General features: G+C 39.8%; 1 protein-coding gene across 9 annotated transcripts in view; it reads right to left on the bottom strand.

Moving 5' to 3' along the window:
* Window positions 1-6,807: 6,807 nt before the first annotated feature.
* Window positions 6,808-21,589, bottom strand: part of LRIG2 (leucine rich repeats and immunoglobulin like domains 2) — a 61,814-nt gene continuing 47,032 nt past the window's right edge. For 8 of the 9 annotated variants that reach the window (XM_087445352.1, XM_087445357.1, XM_004420655.3 and 5 more), the window contains 6 exons: window positions 20,385-20,705; window positions 18,835-19,116; window positions 16,945-17,394; window positions 16,157-16,306; window positions 14,222-14,512; window positions 6,808-11,948 (listed from right to left, as the gene is read on the bottom strand). In XM_087445352.1, coding sequence (XP_087301478.1) covers window positions 11,722-11,948; window positions 14,222-14,512; window positions 16,157-16,306; window positions 16,945-17,394; window positions 18,835-19,116; window positions 20,385-20,705 — 1,721 coding nt within the window. In that variant the 3' untranslated portion in view covers window positions 6,808-11,721. The remainder of the gene's footprint in view (window positions 11,949-14,221; window positions 14,513-16,156; window positions 16,307-16,944; window positions 17,395-18,834; window positions 19,117-20,384; window positions 20,706-21,589) is intronic. The other variant, XM_087445384.1, reaches the window with a different exon arrangement.

Raw genomic sequence — 21,589 nt, forward strand, 5'->3', positions numbered from 1 at the left:
GCCTGGGTGCTTTTGCAGCCCCGTGCCATCCGACCTCTTCAGGTCCCAGCTTGAACAGTGACAAAGGCCAGGTCTTCCCTCTACTGTGCAGTCTGAGAAGCCCAATTTCCATGAATCCCCTTATATAATGATATCCTTGAGAAATGGTGGCCGGAGATGACACCAGCCACGGCCATTCTCTGTACTGAAGCGCCACCTAGAGGCAAGTTGCAGCTCAAACAAACATGTAGGCTTGTTTTACAATTGGCCTTGGCAGGGGGAAACGAGAGTAAGACATGTTCAAAGGACTAAAAGGCAAGAAAATGGCAGAGGACCCTTAAGAGGACCCCATCAGTCTCTTGACTAGTCCCCCGGTCATTTGCTGATGAGATATTCAAGGACTGAAATATCTCAGCTTCCCACTGGAACAGGATTTCCTCCAGGGCTGGGGACCAGTGTGAGAATGTCACTGTTTCTCACATAATCTAAAAATCTAGGTCTGAAAAGCAAACACGCCAAGAAAATCCTCCAGTTTGCCCTGCAGCCCAGACCCTGACCCATCTGCTTCTCTTCTACTCCAAAGTTCAGATTGGTTAACTGGGGAAAACGGTTTCTCAGTAGATAAGGCCTCCTTTTTGCGAGTTTGCTGATTCTGCTTACATTTCTGGAATCAGCTGCCCTACACTGAGCATGAACACACATATATCATAGGCCATTTATTCAGAAGTAGCTGGATGAGTCTACAAAGGCATCAAAGATAAGCCAATAGTTCAAAATCAGCATGGAGTTATTTTTGCCTGAAGAAAATCCAAGCCAGATGGTAGCAGAGTATCAAGAAAAGTAAGCCAAGCTCCCAAACTGAGCAAGAAGTTTTTTAAAAAATCCTCTTATTTTAGGTTTTTGTGTTCATTCCTTTGCCAGGCCAGCAATTTAGGTTCCTACTACTAGGCTTATTGAGTATAATTGGAAAACAAGATACATAAAATATGCAAGCTCCCACTGTCCATCAAAGCGTCCCAGTTCCGGCTGCTTGGGGGCACAGCTGTGTGCAGTATCCAGGGAATGCCCACAGAGACAACACGTCTTTGCCTGCCAGCTGCTGCTGCTCCCTCTTCAGACTAAGAACAATTCAAACAAGAGGCTCCCTTTAGGGTAAACCCTGAGGAGCCTTGGGAAAACTGGAACGACATTTGACTCTATTAAAAAGCTACAGCTGTTCCTCAGGGATAAAATGCTGCCCACTGACTGGCCAAAGGGCCCAGAGGAAGTGAAGTTGCCATTTCCTTTACCCATACTCCCAAATAAGTTAGATTTACTATAACTGAAGTGTTTGCTGCTCCCCAGTAGAAACAATTCCACTTGGTGCTCACAACAATCTTGACGTGAGATCTTGAGATGAGTATTATCATCATTGCTGTCTTGCAGAAAATGAAACAGAGGCTAAAAGAAATTGAGTAATTTTCCTGTAAGCGAAGTAGCCAAGATTTGAACTCAAGTATTCTGGTTCCAGTTTTCCTAATGCCACCATCTCTCTTGACATGAAGCCGACATACTAAGTACTGAAGAGAATATTCTGAGAAGCAATTCAGTATGCCACAGATTGTTGCAAGAACTCTTACACAATCATTAGGACTATACTGTAAGGTGGAATTTGTGGACCAAGGATGTCCCTCATTCAGGAATAATGCTCACTGGAGGTCAGTTCACACAATCCACTTTCTGGGAGGCTCAAAGCTTCTCAATTAAACAAATAGATTTCTCCTGACTTTGTTTCCCCACTTCATTCCTTTCATTTAAGCCAGACAGGCTCTTTGTTCCCTGTAAAAAATCCCACGCAAGTGTTTGTAATTATTATTCTTCTGATAAAGTGAGTTCCCTCCTGGGCAAGTTAAGAATTAAACAATGGGAAGAAACAAACGCAACGGGGACCATGGTGAGGATGGCTCTCTGTGCCTGGAAAAACCACAGTATTAGAGCTGGAAGGGGCCTCTGAGAGCATCTGATGACAGTCCAAATGCTCTCTTGGCAGTTGACATCAAGACCCAGCAGTCAAGTGACTTCCCAAAATAACACGGTCAGTGAGTGGCAGAGCTGGTCAGAATCCCAGTCCAACTGACTCCAAGCTGAAGACACTTTTCACTGAATCACAGTTTCAGATTTTATCTTGTTTCTGAATAAAATCCAGCTAGGAACCCAAATCTCCAGGGCTACCCGTGAAATGACTCTGGGGAAACTGCTGACATTCCCCATCTTGAGCTGTTCCAGATAGGGAAGGGAAAAGAAGGGAAAGAGAAATTCTCCATTCTGAGTGCCCGTAACAATAGCTAATAGCAGCCAAAATGTATTGAGTTCTGTGCTAGACACTGTGCTTAGTACATACTTTATATGCATTAGCTAGTCTAATCCTCTCAACAACCACAGAAGGTAGACATGATTATTTCCATTTTACAGACAAGGAGAATGAGGCACAAAGCACCTAAGGACTGGCTTAAGCTCCCACAACCCATAAGAGGTAGAGGGAGGACTGGAGTCCAGCTCTGTTGTACATCCAAGGCAGTGCTCCAAACCACTGACGTTTAAAAACCATACGGTAAATGGTTAAACCCAGGGAAACTCAAATTAAATTTTGGCTGACCACAGGGAATCCTCATACACCAGCCAGCTGTCTCTGCAGAAAACTACAGCCCCTGCCTAGCTGAAAGAGGGGACTTCCACCATAGTTGGCAGAACAGGGACTTGGGAGTTTAGTTTCTTGCTTCTTCTGCCCAAACTCTTTAGGGGGTGGGGGGAGAGTAGGAAGAACAATAAGAAGGAAACATTCAGGACTGGAAGGCTTAGTGGGGACAGAAATAAAATCGAGAACAGGTTTGTTTTTTAAACCAAAGGTATTCTAAAAGCGACACCCTGCCTTCAAGAGCTACAGAAGAAATTCTCCGCCCTTCTTCAATTCTTCCACCACCCTCAGTGACCATTTCACTAACAAGTCTTGCATCAGCTAGAACTTAAACTAGACACAAGAAAGGACTTCTGGGCAAAATGAACCAATCATCTCTGTAAATTGGAATTTCTCTTTACAAAATCCCTCTCTTGGAGTGAGAAAGGTAATGAACACACCTTCTTCAAATTAGGGCTGCCCAAAGGAAAAGACACCAAGATTTTCAACAGGGGAAGACATGCGGGTAGTTTTCAAACTTCTTACCTCCCAGGATATTCGTCTTTCATGCTCAAGGGACCTTCAGGAAACAGTACACATTTGGTAGGTGGAAGAGGTGACTAAGGTCTAGAAAAAGTGTGAGAGAAAGCTGGTGCTCGTGGAGGAGTGGGGCCCAGGAGGCAAAACTTCTGCCAGCATGATGCATTGCTTTTTCCCAAAATCTGCAATTTATTGTGCTTTTGTGCTTCTCCAAAAGTCAAAAGTTCTCAACATTACACACTTGAATCTTAAGTTCCTTTTCAGTAAGAGCATATCTGTGTGGTCCCTGACACACCCCCAGGTTGTATGTATAAAGAACAGGGCCTAGGAAGCAGCAGTACTTCAGTTTGATGACAACTCTATTCCTTCTCTGCATTAGCTGTTTCTGGCATGGAACATATATTCATGCACTTGTCTCTGGAGCCTGCCCAAAAGAATAAATAATTCAAGGTAACCTCTATCACTGCTGACCTTAACCACATGCCTACTGTTTCTGAGACAGAAGAATTCACATTGGCTTTGATGAAGCATTTAAAAAGAACACAAAATTAAACTACTTGCTCTAGCATATAACTCAAGAGCAGCCAGTCATTCCACATATGGGATTCTACTTATTGATTTAAAAACCTGGTTCCTCCTTGGGAGAAAAGAATAAATTAAGAGCTTAAAAGCACTGACTCTTGAATGCTTCAACTACCTCACTTCTTTGTTTCCAGATGCACTCAACTTACAATCATTTATGCCATAAACACATGTCGGTTTCTTGCATTCTGGCAAGCATCATTCAGGGCTGCAGTGGCCTTTTGTTTGAACTTCTGTGAGGCTGGGGATGTGCAGAGTGTCAGAACTGCAAGCATGCCAGCCAGTATGTTCATCACTTTCATTTCCAGTTTCTCTACAGGGCTTTATATAATGCATTGACTGGGGTCAGAGGATAGTATAGCTCGCTGGAAAGAGCATAGGCTTTGAAGCATGTGACCTTAGGCAAATCACATAGCCTGAGTTATAAAAGAATTCTACCAACCTGGCTGGATTATTGGAAAACTGTAATAGTTTGCTCGAGGCTGCCATAACAAAATACCACACACTGGGTGGCTTAAACAGCATAAGTTTATTTTTCCACAGTTCTGGAGGATAGAAGTCCAAGATCAAGGTGTCAGCAGCTTTGGTTTCTCCTGACGCCTCTCTCCTTGGCTTGCAGATGGCCACCTTGTCACTGTGTCCTCACATGGTCTTTCCTCTGTGCCACACATCTGGTGTCTAAATTTCCTCTTCTTATAAGAACACCAGTCAGACTGGATTAGGGCCCACCCAAATGATCTCATTTTAACTTAATCAACCTCTTTAAAGACCTTATCTCCAAATGCAGTCACATTCTGAGGTACTGTAGGTTAGAGTGCCAACATATGAACAAAATTCAGCCTATTTTGAGGGGACACAATTCAGCCTATAACAAAGACTAAATGACGAAGTAGGGGCTTGATCAAGGCTCACATTTTTCCTTTCTTTGGCATAGGGAAAGAACTCGTGCTTTGGAATCATAAAGCATAATTTCACCTCCTGGATCTATTGCTTGCTAATTATGCAACAGAGTAAGTTGCTTAACCTCTTGGTTTCATTATATATAAAATGGGAATAAGAATATCTCCCTCAAAGGGATTATTTTAAGGATAAAATTCTAAGTACGTGAAGTGCTTAACAGTATCTGGAAGGGGTAAGCAGAATGTACTGGCTATTACTGCATTATTTCTTCCTAGTAGTAATTGTGATTAATGCTTCCTATTTGCCTTTTTGTCCAAGGGCTTTGGCAACTAGCCTTAGCAATGGTCTGTGAACTAAATAGACAAAGTGACAAATCTCTGTCCTAGTGATTTCAAGAAACATTTCTTGATTGGCTGAACAAAGACAGCAGCAGAGGTGGTGGATGAAACATCCCCCAAGGAACCTTACTATAACAATTACCCACAAGTCCACATCAGGCCCCATCTCCCTCCCAGTATAATGATCCATGTACTTCCTCTTCCCTTAGCCTATCGCATGACAGAATGCCCCTTAAAACAAGTCAAAGGCAGCCCATCTCAAGAACACTGGCCAGAAAGACAGCAGGACTGCAAAACAAGCAGCATGCTACAAAGGACTCGACCCAGCAAGTGAGGAACTTTAGTGCAGGAGGAGGTGGCTAAGCTGAAAACTGTTGCTTCTAGTCAGGGAGGTCTCTAGACAGAAGCCCAGTTCTCAGCTTCCACCATTCCAAACCAGCAAGATTAAAAGGAACCTCCAGAAATGAGTAAGACCAATCCCCATCATGACATACAACCATTATTACATGGTTATAGCAGTGCTACTCTGAAAGTGGTCTGCAGATCTGTGCCAATCTGCAAAATTTGCTTCTGGTCCATGACAAATACAGAAATCAAGAATAAGTATTTAGAAACTTTAACAGCAGTCTGACAGAGTAATTTTATATCTGCTAAATCTATAATAAAAATCGTATGCTTATGTTTCATGTCTTTTCATTTTTCCAGAAACTCATTCTTATTGTATCTTACAAAAATATTGGTCCCAAGCAACTAGTCCTGCAGCACAGATAGCTTAAGCACTAGGTTATAAGCTTCTAAATCTCTCTCTAAGTGTGAACAAATATTTCTCATAACTCATCAGGGTACTACTACTTGGGCCCCAGCATGCCCCATGCCAAAACAAAAAAATACAATAAAACCATGGCCTTTTTCTGCATTTTACCTTATGAGAAGAAAATGACAGTCTGTTTTCCTATCAGGAATATAGTAAAAATCAGCTTCCAGTGTACATTCCAGTCCAAACTTTCGCCATATTAGAAGTAATGAATGTCTGGAAGACTTTTCATTGAAACATTTACCAAGACTAGAGACAGAATACGCTATTCAGAATGGAAGGTAACACAGTGGGGAAAATCCTGAATCAGTCAGAAAATCTGGATTCAAATCCTGCCTTTATTGCCTAAAGCTTTTTGACATTGTATTAGTGATAATCTCACCCAGCCAGTTTCCTCAACTACAAAAAGTGGAGATTAAAATTACCTGCCCAATCTACATCTGAAGAGCATTGTGAGATTCAAATGAGATGACGTCTGTGGAACATCATCTCCTAAAGAATCAAGTGCCTCATAAAGAATAAAGTGCAGCAGAAGCACACATCGGGGTCAGTATTGTGAGGCCAGCCTTCACAGAGCTGACCCTCAGAGAGGAAATAGCCCCCAACATGGTGCAGTGAGGAAGCTGACCAGAATACTGATTCTTCAAATATTCTGTTAATCAAAGATTTACCAATTAGAAAATGCTGCCTTCTAATTCTTCCCTGTGCAGAAAGCACTCATTCTCTAATGAACTATTAAGTATATTTGTTTCCATCCAGCCAGGACATCATGAGGGAGGAAGCAGGAGAGCACACAGTGCTGGCCCTTGAGCAGCTCGCAGCTGCAGGAAGTGACCAGTGGCAGGCTCAAAGCAGAATGTGACTCTTCAACACGGTACGAACTAGAGAAGGGCAACTCTTCCCCATTTTAACTTGTACAGCTATTTGGAGACCCTCTCAAAAGGACCACAATCTTAAAAAATGCACCATTTCACTCCTATACTTTAGGCAAGACCAGAAAATCATAATGTATTTTATCTTTATTGAAGACATATTACAGCAGACAAACAAGTAGGACAAACACATGCTTTATAAAATATACATTCTCATGTGTGAGAAAATATAAATAGATACTAGGAAAGGGCCACACTGAACAACAACTTGGCTTATAACTCTCTTTAGGTACATCTAGTACCAGGGCTGCTCAGACAGACATCCTCCGATAGGGGAAAAAAGGGAGAACAGGGGGGAAATAAGAGGGTAGACAGAGTCTCTCTAGGAATCAAGGGCCACTTTAAGCAGCCAAGAGATATTCCAAGGGCACTTGACACCTGATGATCAATTTCTTTTTCAAGACCGTTACAGCTGATAAAAACTGAAAACCAGGCTCACACCGAGCTATTTCTTCACCTTCACCCCACCCATCGGTGGTGGTTCTTAGGACTGGTAAGAAACACTCAACACATAGCCTTGAGGGAGCAGGTCCAAATATCACTTTTACACACACACACACACACACACACACACCTTACTACTCACAATGATTTGTGGGCTTTCAGGCGTTGTTTTGTTAAGAGCAGCTTGTGATATATCTCTTAATTCAGAATCTGTTATTTTTGTCAACAAACCAGGCAGTTGTTCAAAATATAAAGAAAGAAAATTAAAGCTAACTGATGTTGGTTTAGACTGTACTACTCCAAACAAAAAAGTTCTAAGTTAGAAGAAGCAGGAGGGAAAAACATCTGCCAAACTGACCTGGGAAAGACACCGTGTAACAGAAAAATAAAAGATTACTTACAGGTTGCCAAAAAACGTTAGCTCAGCCTCCTAAGGTCCAACTATTTCACAATTACCTCAGTCATCTGCATCAAGAAGCAAAATTAAAAAAGCAAGATGTAGCATAAAATGACAGCAAATTTACCTCTCTGTTGCTCCATTACCCTTCTGGCATTTCTGTGGATATTAAAATGATTAGAAAAGGCCATAACACATTTGGGTAAAATATTGGATATAAAACTAAACATCGCAAACCCATCCCCATTCCAAATAGAGTCCCACTGACAAGAAGAAACAGGAATAAAAATTAATCAAAGAGTAAAAGGGAGGGTTATAATACACTATAGGCTTTTAAAATTTTTATTATGGTAATGCCGTTTGTGTCAGTAACTAGTTACAGATTTCCTCAGAAGAATAAGCCCAGAGTCTCATGTTTTCGGACATTAACACAGATCAGGCCCCTTCTGTCAACCAAAGATCAAAATTCTTTAACTAAAAAAAAAGTTCTGAAGTGCTCTACACTTACTATATATAAAGGATTCTGAATATAAAGGATTCTGAAGGACAAAGTTTTCTGTCAGACTGCTTCTGGAGATTTCCAATGATAAAACTGAAAGAGACCTTAAAGTCATCTTGCCCATATTCCACCTCAATGCAGAAATTTCTTCAATGCTATTGACACATGATTATTTAGTTTCTGCATTTATTTTTCCCATGGAAAGCTGATTATTCCAATTGTCAGACAAATCTGTTAGAGAGTTAGCTTATATAGAATTATTAGCAAGTACACACTGTATCTCCCTGTAACTTCTGCCCTACTGATATGATCCCTGTCCTCTGGAATAAACAGAGTGAATTTAATCCTTATTTCATATGCAACTCTTTAAGTAATTAAAGAGTTTTATCATATCTCCCTTTTTTTAGGAAAATGGATAACAGATTCTAAGTTGCTCGACATCTTAATGTTCCTTTTACATCCTCCCAATGCGCAACGTAAAGGCAATTATTTTTAAACATGAAAGTTACCTCACAGAAAAATACACATTGATAGCATTCTGAGATGGCACATTAGAGGGAACTGCACATTGGGCTGGGTTTCTGATCTTTCCTCTTCTACAGAGTAACCTGCATACTAGGGAAAGCACTTTAGAAGCTGTACAGTGACAGAAAGCCAACGGCTCAAGGGTAGACCTGTGTGGGTAAGGCTTGGAGTTTAAGGAAAATGCTATTTCTTCTTCCAGGTAAACTGGAAGAAGCAGTCTAAGAGGGGCACAACAAAATTAAGAGGGTTTATGTATCCCCAATGATATGAAATGGTAACTGGGTGGGGAGGGGGGGCAGAGAGTATTTCTCTCAGCATTTTAGTTTGCCTTGCTTTGCAACATCCCTGATTAAACTGGCAGTAGGCAGACATTATACTGTTGGGAAGAAATACTGATGAGCTACCAATCCTGCTTACAGGAGAGGGTTAAATCACTGCTTGGTCAAAAACATACGCAATAACGAAAAGTTTCAGGAATTCCTTCTCCTAAGATTAGAATTTGTTAAATTTATTATTACATTTTTAAGACCAGGGGTAAGCTATTCACATTTAAATTCCTGACTAGTTTTTTAGGCTAGTTTTTTTGTTATTCAGACAAGCTAGCAATATCTGGGAGGGTGTCTCAACCATCTGAGCTGACATAATGGAGAACCTAGCCATTCAGGAGACCAGACTTGGACACCACTGGCAGTAGAAGGACCACTGCTGCAGCACAGAGGCAGCACTCATACACTGTAAGTTTTCCAGGGCACTGGTTCATATTTTTTTTGTTTTTTGTCTCTCACACACGACAGCAGACACTCACTTACAGCCTAGCTCTAACTCTCCCCTTTTCATTCAAGAAAGTTTATCAGAATTTGAATGAGAGTACTGTAATTATAGGGATAACCTTGACTACATTAGAAAGGTGAGTCACATTAGAAAGGTGAGTCACGAACGTTACAAATTAGCTGTGGCAAACCTCTCAACTGATTCTGACACTCTGATGTGCTGTAACACTACCCCTCAGACCTGCTGTTCTAGAGAACAACGGGTGATTTTCAATCAAGATAAGATTCTTTACATTTACTGATAACTGTTCAGCAGAATATTTCTTCTCCTCATGAGTATTTCTTATACCACTACTCCTGCTAGAGGAAATAAATCTGGCTCAAGTCAGAGCAAGCAGCATCATTCTTGTTCTATTCTAACAAACATTTCATGAAAGCAGCTTTTTATTAGAATATCATAATCCTCTTTGGTTCCTGGAGGGATCACAGATTCATAGAATGTTACAGCTGGAAACGGCTTTAAAGCATCCAGTAAAATGCCCTCATTCCATAAATGAGGAAATCTGGCTGAGACGTAAAAGGATTTGCCCTTGATTACACAACTAGTAAGCAGCAGAGCTAGGAACTAAATCAGGTCCCTCGATTCTAAGTCAGTCCAGTACAAATCATACTACAGTCTAGTAAGTAAGAAGAGAAATCACAAATTGAAGGGATAGGAAAATAGTGACATTTAAGAATTTCAAAGTGAAAATGAAGAGAGGCTAACAGTTTAAAAAGGAAAAAAAGAAAACGCATGGTGGTACAAAACAGCCAAAGAAGTGCTGCTGCCTATGGGAGAAAATTTAGGATTGAAAACTAGTGTGAAATTCAGCTAAACTTCCTGGCAAAAAGCTGAGAAATTATGTGGGTTTAGAACCCATGAAATGCACAATGACTTAGAAATAGATATTTTCATTTAAGTGATGGAAGTTATCTAGTAACTAACTAGTACTTACTAGATTTAGAGGATAGAATGTGAAAGCCTGTGTAAGGAAATCCAAAAGCACAAAGAATGAACTTTAGTCCATTACATTCCATTAGAGTGTTAAGTCCTTTGTTTACCCAAAGCTTTTTGCTATCAGAAATTCGAGAAAACTTTTTGGCTTAAATAATCACTTGTACAAGACAAGGACCACTCCAAAGCTTTATAGTAAAAGAATCTCTGCATGTTCTTCCACTCACAAAAGCATTCTTCCCTTCCTTAAGATACACTGTGCATTGGTAGAAGAGATATTAAAAAAACAAACACAGAAAAGACACAGTCTTTGGTTTCCTCGTTAAGTAAGTACTTTGCTGAAAGACATTTCCAAAATAAGTTTTCCTCTATCTATTTGCATATGGCTATGACTAGACTGCTACTCTTTTGAAAGAGCCTTTTAATGCTAGAAAGGTAGTATCAGCTGGCACTTGTAAACAGATGGCAAATGATTAGATGTATGAACCTTCAGGTATGAAGAAAGTGGTTAATTACACCAAGATTGTGTTTGTGTGTGTGCAATCAGTAGGTACCCTGCCTCTCTATACATATACTTAACAAATATGTTTTTAAAACTTTAAACAAAGTCTTTAGATCTCACTAAACCAAGTTATACAAAAGCTGTCTGTGGTTTGAGAAGCTGCTGTCAGTATTATAACCGGATAATATATATAATTTTGGCATATCAAAAATATTTACATTGCAGCCAACACATATGGTCAATGAATACAAAAATTATTTATAAATCCACATACATTTACAATGAGATGCCTGGCCGACAGGAACCAAAAAAAAAAAAAAAAGATTCGCAAGAATACAAAACCTCTTGACCTGGTAACAGTTGGTCAAGCCACGGATTCCTGCTGAAGACCTTGAATATCAAAGCCCCAGTCTCAACTATACGCTTAAAACCAGTGAAGAATCCCAGGCATACTTCCCAGAGGGCTCCCAAGTTATTTTTGTTCCTTGGAGGAAACAGAACAGTGATGTTTTCTCAGGATCATTCTGCAGGTTGAGACAATCAGACTCCTACTATTAAGCAACGCACACCTGGGCACATCCCGTGGAACCGTCAGGAAGCGCGTCTGTCCTGTATCTTCCTCAGCCCGTGCGGCACATTTTTTATTAGATGTACTCATTTCTGTCAGCCGTTACCCCTTCTTCATCAGGTATAAGCCCAAACAAATGTCTGGCCCACCCTGGTGTGGTCAGATGTAATCGCAGACAAAGACTAAAGCACATGCTGACTTGGGGATTTCTTCTGAACTCTGAGGTAGTAAATATAAAATTAATTAATTAGAGTTCTTGCCCAGATTTTATCCTAGAGTGAGTTTCATGTGCCCTCACTACCATCTTGAATGTTCCGAGTCCTACTAAAATCAAAAGCATGGTCATGTAACCGATGACAGGGCATGGGGGAAGCAGAACAGTCTGGATCACTCTCTGACAGGCCTTCATTTCGATGGAGTTGTGGTGACTCAAGGACTGGCTGCTGGGAAAAGGGAGCATGAGGCAGGCCTAATTCTTTGCTTATGTTCCACAGAGACCGCTGCAATGTTTCTGAGAATGAAAGACAAGATTATCAGTGGCAAATGGAAGTTCACAATTAATTTTCTAAAACTCAATTTTCTTTTACCCAAATCCTCAAAGAAATAAAGATGCTCAATATTCCTGAATAAGGATGCTGAGATCAAATGTACACTTGCCATCTTCTTAGCAACAAGCAAAAAAAGAAAACAAAATGAAAACTAGATCCATGGTCTTTCAAACCCTTCTACTCAACAAACTTAACCAATTATTTACTGAAACCATGTTATATATCATATATTTTCACCTATTAGTGGTTCTGCTGCTAAAACAATTTAAAAATAACTGTTTAGACACAGAGAAAAAGTCTAAAAGAGACTTAGTAGTAGCCATATTGTAATGAAAGTTGCATGATACATAGATAAAAATCATTAATTCAGTGCAGCCAATACATTTTTAAACAATTAAATGCTTATGTTTAAAAAATTGTTTTAAAAATAAACAATCATTCTTCTCCAGCTTCCAGCATGCCAATAATTCTAAGAACAAAATAATAAGCAAAAGTAGTGACTAGGGGCCGGCCCGGTGGCACAAGCGGTTAAGTGCACGTGCTCCGCTGCGGCGGCCCGGGGTTCGCTGGTTTGGATCCCGGGCGCGCACCGACGCACTGCTTGGCAAGCCATGCTGTGGCGGCGTCCCATATAAAGTGGAGGAAGATGGGCACAGATGTTAGCCCAGGGCCGTCTTCCTCAGCAAAAAAAAAAAAAAAGAGGATTGGCAGATGTTAGCACAGGGCTGATCTCCTCACAAAAAAAAAAAAAGTAGTGACTATTTTTAAATCAGATTATCTCTACTTTGGTTTCACAAATATGCATTTCTCATTCCCTTATTTACTGCAGTGGTGAGCTCTTTCCCCAAAGATCCTTTACTGCAAGTTATATTAACTTCATGAGGATGTATTTTAGAAAAAGCTAACCAACCATTCTGGAAACAAACACTCAGAAATAAAAATAAAACCCACGTGAAAAGTAAGCTAGAGCAGGGTTTCTCAAGCTTTAATACGCATACAAACAACCTGGGGATCTTGCTAAAATATGGACTCTGGTTGACTAGGTTTGGAGTGGGACCCATGACCTGCATTTCTAACAAGCTCCTAGGTAATACTGATGCTGATCAACCACACTTTGAGTAGCAAGCAGCTAGAGCACTCTAGGTAAGGATGAGCAATGCACCAAAAAGCTCTCATTTACTGATTTCCTTACTTACAGACCAGATTAACAATTAAGATACCTTCAAGGTTAGGAAAAAGATGCACTGCATTTTTGGTTCTACTTAAAGTCTTTTTGTATGTGTAACCCTCCTAGGACATGGGAAAATGGATTTAGTGTTGATGCATTTCTTTCATGGACACTGAATGTAAAGACAAGAAACAACAGCAGTATACTTTTCCGTGACCTGTACCCTCCTTAGAAATCTTTAAAATTGGTCTCTTAATTAAGAACAACAGAGCACATCTTAAAAGCCCCACGTCAGATCATTTACTCCTGCCAGAGCCACCCCTGGAAGACCGCTATACACTATCTTCCTCCGTAAACCTGCGGTTCTCATCCCCACCCTATTTCCAGCGCTCTTCCATTTCAGGCTGACAGGAGGGTGACAGCTGATGAAAAGCCTGGATGGACAGGAAAACATGCTCAGCAGTGCCCTTCATGGTCTAGAAAGTTTTGCTTTGTTTTGTTTTACTGACCTAGTTGCTGTCAAATGCCTCATCTGCACAATATAAACATGTATTTCTTTTCCTGGGTCATGTGGGACAGAGGACACTATACCAAAAATGCTTTCCCACTTAAGGCCCTGATTTTAACACCTCATAGACGAGAGCAAACACCTGCCAAGTGATACTGACACTCAGTATTTAAACCTTCTTAGTAAAAGCCTTTACCAAATTATGCCCAAATTACATTCTTAGCATTTCGAATCTCCATTATTTAAATAAAGATGGGAGGAAAAATTGTTAACACCTATATGAAACTTTTTAAAAGCTTCTTCTATATGGCTTTTGAATTTTTAGAAGTGTGATCTTGTTACTCCCACAATAGCCGTTTTCATTCTACGGATACAGACTTCTTTGTAACTCTAATCTCTAAAAATCTCTGGCTCTAGTTTATACCAGTTTACGGTAGATAATTACTCCATCATACCTTTTGGTTTGCCTCCCACCAAATGAGTGTTATCTATATGACAGAAGGAAAAACCAAATACGTAAAAGTGAAAACAAAACAAACAAGAAACGCTGTGCCCTTTACCATTGCTCATCTGTGTGGAGGAAAGTTTCTTCTCGTTTAGCCTCTCATGGTTGGTGGGAAAGGCAGACATCTCTCCATCTGCTGATGATACCAGGCTTTCCAGGGTAGTGGCATCTTGGGGAGAATATGTCAAATATGTCTCTTTTGGCATCTGAACCATGAGGCTGGACAGTGTCTGATCTAGAACATCCTCCTCAGCAATATATGTGTACGGACAGTATTCTCGGGTCCTGGAGTAGATGTTGGCGTTGTCATAACAATCTGAGCAGATAACCCGGGTACCAGTGCTACCTAATGACAATATGGGAAAGAACCCGAACATCCTTCAGCTAAGGAATCAGCTTTGCCAATCATGTTTTCTTCAACAGCTGTCATCATTATCATCATAGCTGGCATTTACTCAACACTTTATAAATCAGGTGAAGTTTCAAAGTCTTTCTGCAAATGAACTAATTTAATCCTCACAATATCCCTATGCAGTAGGTACTATTATTATCCCCATTTTACAGACAGGGTAACTAACTACAACACAGAGGAGTTAGATAACTTGTCCAATGATATACTGCCAGAGTGGAGAGCTGAAATTTGATCTCACGCCCAGACAATGGCTCCAGAGCCCATGCTCTTGAACACTACATTAAACCATCTCTGTCCAACCTGGATAAGGTCATGCTCAAATCAAGGGAGCCAAGATAAGGCTGGCACTATGCTATAAGACACATGTTTGGCTTAAGTAAACAAGCAGAGAACAAGGAGTTATGATGACTTCACTTCACAAAAGCCCATATTACTTTCCAGAGTCAAGAGGTTAAGCAACATCAATTACTAAAAGTACCCCTAGAGAAAGACTCTGGTGGTCAAGAGTCCTGTCTGACAAATGTGTGTTTGGCAGAAGGAAAGGTTTAATAATGAGCTCCCTGGACTGTTATGTACTTTGAAAACTGAAAGAGAGGAAAAAGCGTGAGAAATAGAGTGAGCGAGTTATTTATGATCAAGCAAAATAATGTTAGAACTGGAAAAGACCTAGAAGTAACTTAGTTTAACCCAGAAAGCACCGTTATTTCCCACAAATTTCTAAGAATAGAGGCTTTTGAGTATTCTTTAAAAAGTCACAAATACCCTCTTTTCCATGGAAAGGCAAAATAAAATCCAATTTATCAACTAAATAGAGAAGTTCTCTTGACACTCAGCCTAAAAAAATCTCTGTAGAGATTCCTTTGTACGGTACTTGATGTACTACAAAGATTTTTTTGAAAGGATCTATGAGAATCATGAGAGGAGTGCTTTATAAAGTACTGTTTCTTTGTTTTAAAAATGAGGAAATTAAAGCTCAGATCTTAAGTAACTTGTTCGTGGTCACACAGCTGGAAGAGGAACTAGGAATCAAATCCAATTCTTCTATGCCTTAATTTACCTCCCTGTGTTCTGTCACTCCCTGTGGGAAGGATGGAGTAGGGAAGAGAAGTAGTGTTGAGAAGTAGGGTTCCTTTACTTAGGGAACATTTTATCTCTCTCTGATGTTCTCCAATATATGCTGAGAATCATCATTGCCCTTTAAACTTTAGTGAATATCTACCTGTCAGCAGGAGAAACAAACCTCCCCTGGATATGGTCTGAAGGGTATTCATGCCTGAAAAGGATAAAAAACACCTGAAAAAAGTTTCTGGGCATCTCCTTCGTATAAGAATATTTTTGTTTGGGAGCCTCTGCTATGTACTCCAATCCCTTGTTTAAGGATGTGTTTCTCCTTTCTGACAGACGATTTTCATCTCTATTAAGACTTTGGCCAATTTTCATCCTATTTTGCAGGGGGCCAAATTTTTCACTGAGTATCTTACTTTAAAATATTGCTTCAGGTTAATGGGGAAAACTATACACTGAAAAATAAACTCAATAGGGTAGGCTGAAATTGTGAGCATATACAAGAGTTATTACCATCAATGCCTTTGTGTAAATATCCATTGGCAGGAGGCATAAGTTGCTGATGACTGCCTGCCTCCGAGTTGCTGTAGCCTTCCTGTGGCTCAGACAGTGTTCCTTGGGATGACAAGTAGCTGGGAATGTCTGCAGGCAGATTAAGCTCCTCTGTAAAAGAGACATCTATAACTCTCAAATAAAATTAGGTAATTTAAGCCAACATTCAGAAGACTATTTTGCAAACGTGTTCCACTTGGATACTATTGGCCAGGAAAATGTTATGTACCTAGGAACTCAACGGCTCTCAGAATTTTCCCCTAAAATTATTTCTCACTAGAATTCTTCTCAAAGCTTCATTTAAAAAATATTACCCAAAGAAGCAAAACCTGAAGTCTGAAATCTTATCCATAGGCACACTTTCACAATCTATCTGGCTGGACCTCTTCCCTCGCAGGATTTCAGGGTGAGGGGCGTGAAAGACTGATCTCACTCATTATGGCTCCACTCTTGCCTATAGGGAAATTATGATGGAAATGAGCCTTAGGCATTAATGAGAAAAGGTGCACCTGTAATGTGTTTATAAGAGCAAAGTTTTGGGGGAGGGTCTACAAACTCTTAAAATTATTCATCAGAGAGGTTCCATTTTATCAAGGGAGTAGGACATTTTAACAGAAAAACTCTTCCTTCTACCACACATAATGTTCACACATATCAAAGTTCCTTAGTTTTTTTATATCTTACAATAAATCCTATACTACAGTCCTGACTCAAGTACAAGCCACAGGTGTTAACTGGGTACCACTCACCTGTGTTTGTGATACTATAATCTTCATTTTTCCTTCTCATGTGGTAAATAACAATAACCCAGATCAAAGAGGTGCCCACAACACAACAGACCACAACAATGATGACAATGCCAACTGTTGTCCAGCCATCATCTTCATGCCCAATGCTACTCTGGGAAGAGTCACAATTGGGAGATGAAATGACATTTAGGTAAATGTGACCACGTTCTGTTCCAAGGGTGTTAGACATAATGCAGGTATATTTCCCAGCATCTTCTAGCCCAGCATCTACAATAATGAGAAGCTGGTTGGCTGCAGCAAAGAAATGTCGTTCTGTCACCAGCAGTGGTCCATCATCTTTGGTCCAATTGAGGCGAGGGGCAGGACTCCCTCCAGCTATGCATTGTAACACTGCAGTTTCACCTCGGCTTACTGTCTTGTCCTCCAGGGGTCTAATAAATGAGGGTGTCTCTAACAGAAAGATGTATAAAAAATCATATTAAGCAATTTTATTCCTTAAATCCTACCTAATTAGACTAATGAGGTTATGATGGAATAAGCTCTTTCATATACTCATGGGAGGATTAGAAGTTAACGTTTTAGAAAAGCAAAAGCCTCAAAAAATCTAAATCTTATCTCAGTAATTCCACCTTGGACAAGCTATCCTAAGCAAGGAGTTCAAAGATTTATACACGAAGACGGTTATTATGAAATTAGTTGTAATTTCATAAAATAAAGGAAAAATAATCTAAAAATCTAGCAGGAAAATGATTAAGTAAATTACAGTACAGTTACATGACATTTTATGAAGACAATGACAGGATAACCCTTCTGATACAGCATTAAGTAGAAAAAAGTAGGTATATATAACTACATAAAAATGAGTGTAAAAAACGTCCAGAATATGCCAAAATCTTTCATAGTGTTTGAGTGACTTTCCCTCCTGTTTTCTAATTTTCTGTACATCTTAAATTCTTAAAACATTAAACTTATTTTTCTGATTACACAAGTAAATAACACAAATCAACAAACTTTTAAAAAACCATAACATCTAGAACAGAGAACTAGAAAGCAGAATTTGCCTTGGATTTGAGTTCCATGAAGAAAAGTATTCTCATAAGAAAAATACAGCCTTGTCAGGAGAAATCCTTAGAGAAAAGACATTTTACCAGAGCAGAGGATTAAGATGAGCACGCTAGAAGAGAAACAGGAAATCTAACCAGAAGACAGGTCATTTTTTGTACTAAATTTTTTTTTTTTTTTAAATGAACTATGGGGAAAAACAGTTAAATTGTTTCAAGTTCTCTGTGAAACAGTACGTGAAGCAGTATAAAACAGCTGCAAACTCACTAGTGAATAGCAGAAAAAGCAAATATATGAAGCAGAAACCTTACAGAGGGAGACATGTCAGAATAAAGTGATAAAGGGATTTGAATTTTCAATTCATGCAATAAAGATCTCTAATTCTGCCCTCAGTATTTCCCCAGATTTCAGTTATCTGATCCACTAATATCCAAGGCTGATATAAGCCCATATAAATTGGCAAAATAAGGTGACAAAGGGGCCGGCCCCATGGCTTAGTGGTTAAGTGCACGCGCTCCGCTGCTGGCGGCCCGGGTTCGGATCCCGGGTTCGCACCGATGCACCGCTTCTCCGGCCATGCTGAGACCGAGTCCCACATACAGCAACTAGAAGAATGTGCAACTATGACATGCAGCTATCTACTGGGGCTTTGGGGGAAAAAATAAATAAATAAATAAAAATCAGATTTAAAGAGTATTAAAAAAAAAAAAAAAATAAGGTGACAAAGATATAAGGATCACAACTGAAATCTCAAACTTAGACTTTTCTTGCCAGTAAGACCAAGAGTAGATCCCTAATAAAAAGGCTCCCATAGAGCAGTAAACGTACCTAACACTGTTAGGGAGGCATTTGCTGAGAGGCCTCCTGCTATATTTTGTGCCATGCAGCTATAGATTCCCATGTCTTCTATTTTCACATTTGCAATGAAGAATACATCATCCTCGGGCATGACATGCATGCGTCTTTCTCGAGCTGCAGGGAAGTCAGTACCACCATCCTTCTGCCAGGAAATCTGAGGTGCAGGGTGCCCCTCTGCAGCACATTCTAATCTGGCCATGGCACCAGTGCGAATAGTTAGATCCATTGGAGTTTTCAGAAAAGATGGCATCTCTGTTCCAAGAAAGATAACCAAGAAAAAGTGGGTGGGGGAAAAAAATATATACATACACACACACACACACACACACATATACATACACAGGAGAATCTGTTAGGCAAAATACCAACTGTAATGCTCTATTTCTTTGAGAAGATATGCTCTCTGGATTGATAGTCAATACAACTTCAGAGGCCATCTTTTCTCCCAGAACCTCAAAGTATTTTGAGTACAGTGATGACTAAGTCTTCTAGGATGGCATAACACACCTACCTGATCTCCCTGATGGGGACAGAGAAAGCAAAAACCCACAAACCTTTCTGAACTCCATATTTTAGAACCTGTTATTTACTATGACTCCCTCACTTAAGAGACTAAACGGTGCTTCCCAAACTAACATCTACAAAGCTGTCACGGCAACTGCATGATAAAAAAAATTTATGCCTTCAAAAACCTCATAAAACAACACAGAAATAAGATACAAGTACATCTCTCAGCTGCACAAAGCCTAAAATGGTGTAGTTATTCAATCTGACACGTGATAAATCAAGCTGTTTTGAAGAAGTTTTTTTTTTTTTACAGCGACAGTGAAGAAGAGCATTAATTTCAAAAATGATTCTGTGATTCTGTGTGACTACATTTAGAAGATAACATGGGCCGGCCCCGTGGCTTAGCGGTTAAGTGCGCGTGCTCCGCTGCTGGCAGCCCGGGTTCAGATCCCGGGCACGCACTGACGCACCGCTTGTCCAGCCATGCTGAGGCCGCGTCCCACATACAGCAACTAGAAGGATGTGCAGCTATGACATACAACTATCTACTGGGGCCTTGGGGGAAAATAAATAAATTAATTAAATTAAAAAAAAAAAAAAGAAGATAACAATGATCACTGGACCCAGAAATGTCCTAAGAACTCCCAGTTACTGGAAGGCCCTATGAACAGTGTCAGGAATAAATTTCATAGTTTTCAAAACAGAATTATGGTTCTGGAAAGAAAATGAAGAATTTCAAAAGAATTATTTCAAAAAGCATAAACAACAGTGCAAGTAGCTTATCTCCTGGAGCCATGGAATTCACTTTTACCCCTCGACCAAAGACCAATTATAGAGACAGTAAGCAGGCTAACTGGCAATCCAATCAATATATTATCACCTTCTTAAAGACAAAATAGTAAGATCCTCCCTCAAACATCAGGTTTAGCCTAATTTTCTTGGTCAAGTGGTTCAAAAATTGAATGTGAAAAATCCTTATAACTACAAAACCGTCAGGAAGCATAATTCCTTACCATTCACAATCAGTTTGGCTTTATGAGAATAATTAGAACCAAAGTGATTACTAACAATGCACTGATATTTTCCTTCATCTGTGAAATTCACATTGAAAAGATGTAAGACACTAGTATATTCCAGAGCTTCTCCAGCTTGCTGCTGATATCGAACAAAATTCTCAATATCAGCATCATACAAGATTTCACTGTCTTTGCGCCATACAGTAGACATGGCTGAATCACTGCTGCTCATTGCAGTGCACGTCAGAGTCACATTCATGCCTCTTAGAGCAACTGTGGTTTCAGGATGTCTTCTTATCTGTGGCTTGAGAAAATCATCTAAGCGGAAAAAATGGGGCAAGAGCAAAGTCAGTTACTTATTTTTGCTTCTATAGATTCAATTTTTAAAAAAATCATGTAAAATTGTGTTTTCTGTTTACAAAACGGCATATTATGATTGATAGAGTCTACAGAGCTAGAATCTAACTCCCTTGTTTAAAGTTGAGGAAAACGAGGCCCAGAAGGTCAAATGACTTGCTCAAAGACATCTAAGTCAGCTGCTGAACCTGGACTGGAACCCAAGTTTTCAGCCTTCATGGTTTAACACTCTTTCCACTATCCTTTACTGTCACTGGCTCTTAGAACGCACTTCTGAAGCATTACCAGCTACTGGGAAGAAAGAGAAACCTATATCAGAATCAAGACAAGTTCTACCCGTGTGTGTCCGTGTGTGTGTGTGTGTGTTACATATAGAAACATGCATATAATACCCATTATCCTTTCTGTGCCAATATAGAAAATGGGGATTATGAACTTACTATATTTTATAGGGAATACCTATTAATAAAACATATTATTTGAAAGTACTTTGTATGCACATAACTTTCACCTAAAATAGTGAAAAATTCCAAACATGTCAAATATCTAACTAAAGATTGGCTTAGGATTGCTCATAAATTACAGATTTATAAATAATATATTATTGGACTGATTCGGAGAAGTAGGTATATTAATTCTTTTTTTTTTTTTTTTCAGGAAGACTGGCCCTGAGCTAACATTTGTTGCCAATCCTCCTCTTTTTCCAGATTTTTTTTTTTTTTGTGAGGAAGATCGGCCCAGAGCTAACATCTGTTGCCAATCCTCCTCCTTTTTCCTAAGGAAGATTCTTCCTCGACTTTATATGGGACGCCGCCACAGCATGGCTCGACAAGCAGTGCATCCGG

This window comes from Ceratotherium simum, chromosome 2, assembly GCF_057802395.1.
Source record: "Ceratotherium simum simum isolate JZ-2026a chromosome 2, ASM5780239v1, whole genome shotgun sequence".
In the NCBI taxonomy this organism is placed as follows: Eukaryota; Metazoa; Chordata; class Mammalia; order Perissodactyla; family Rhinocerotidae; genus Ceratotherium; species Ceratotherium simum.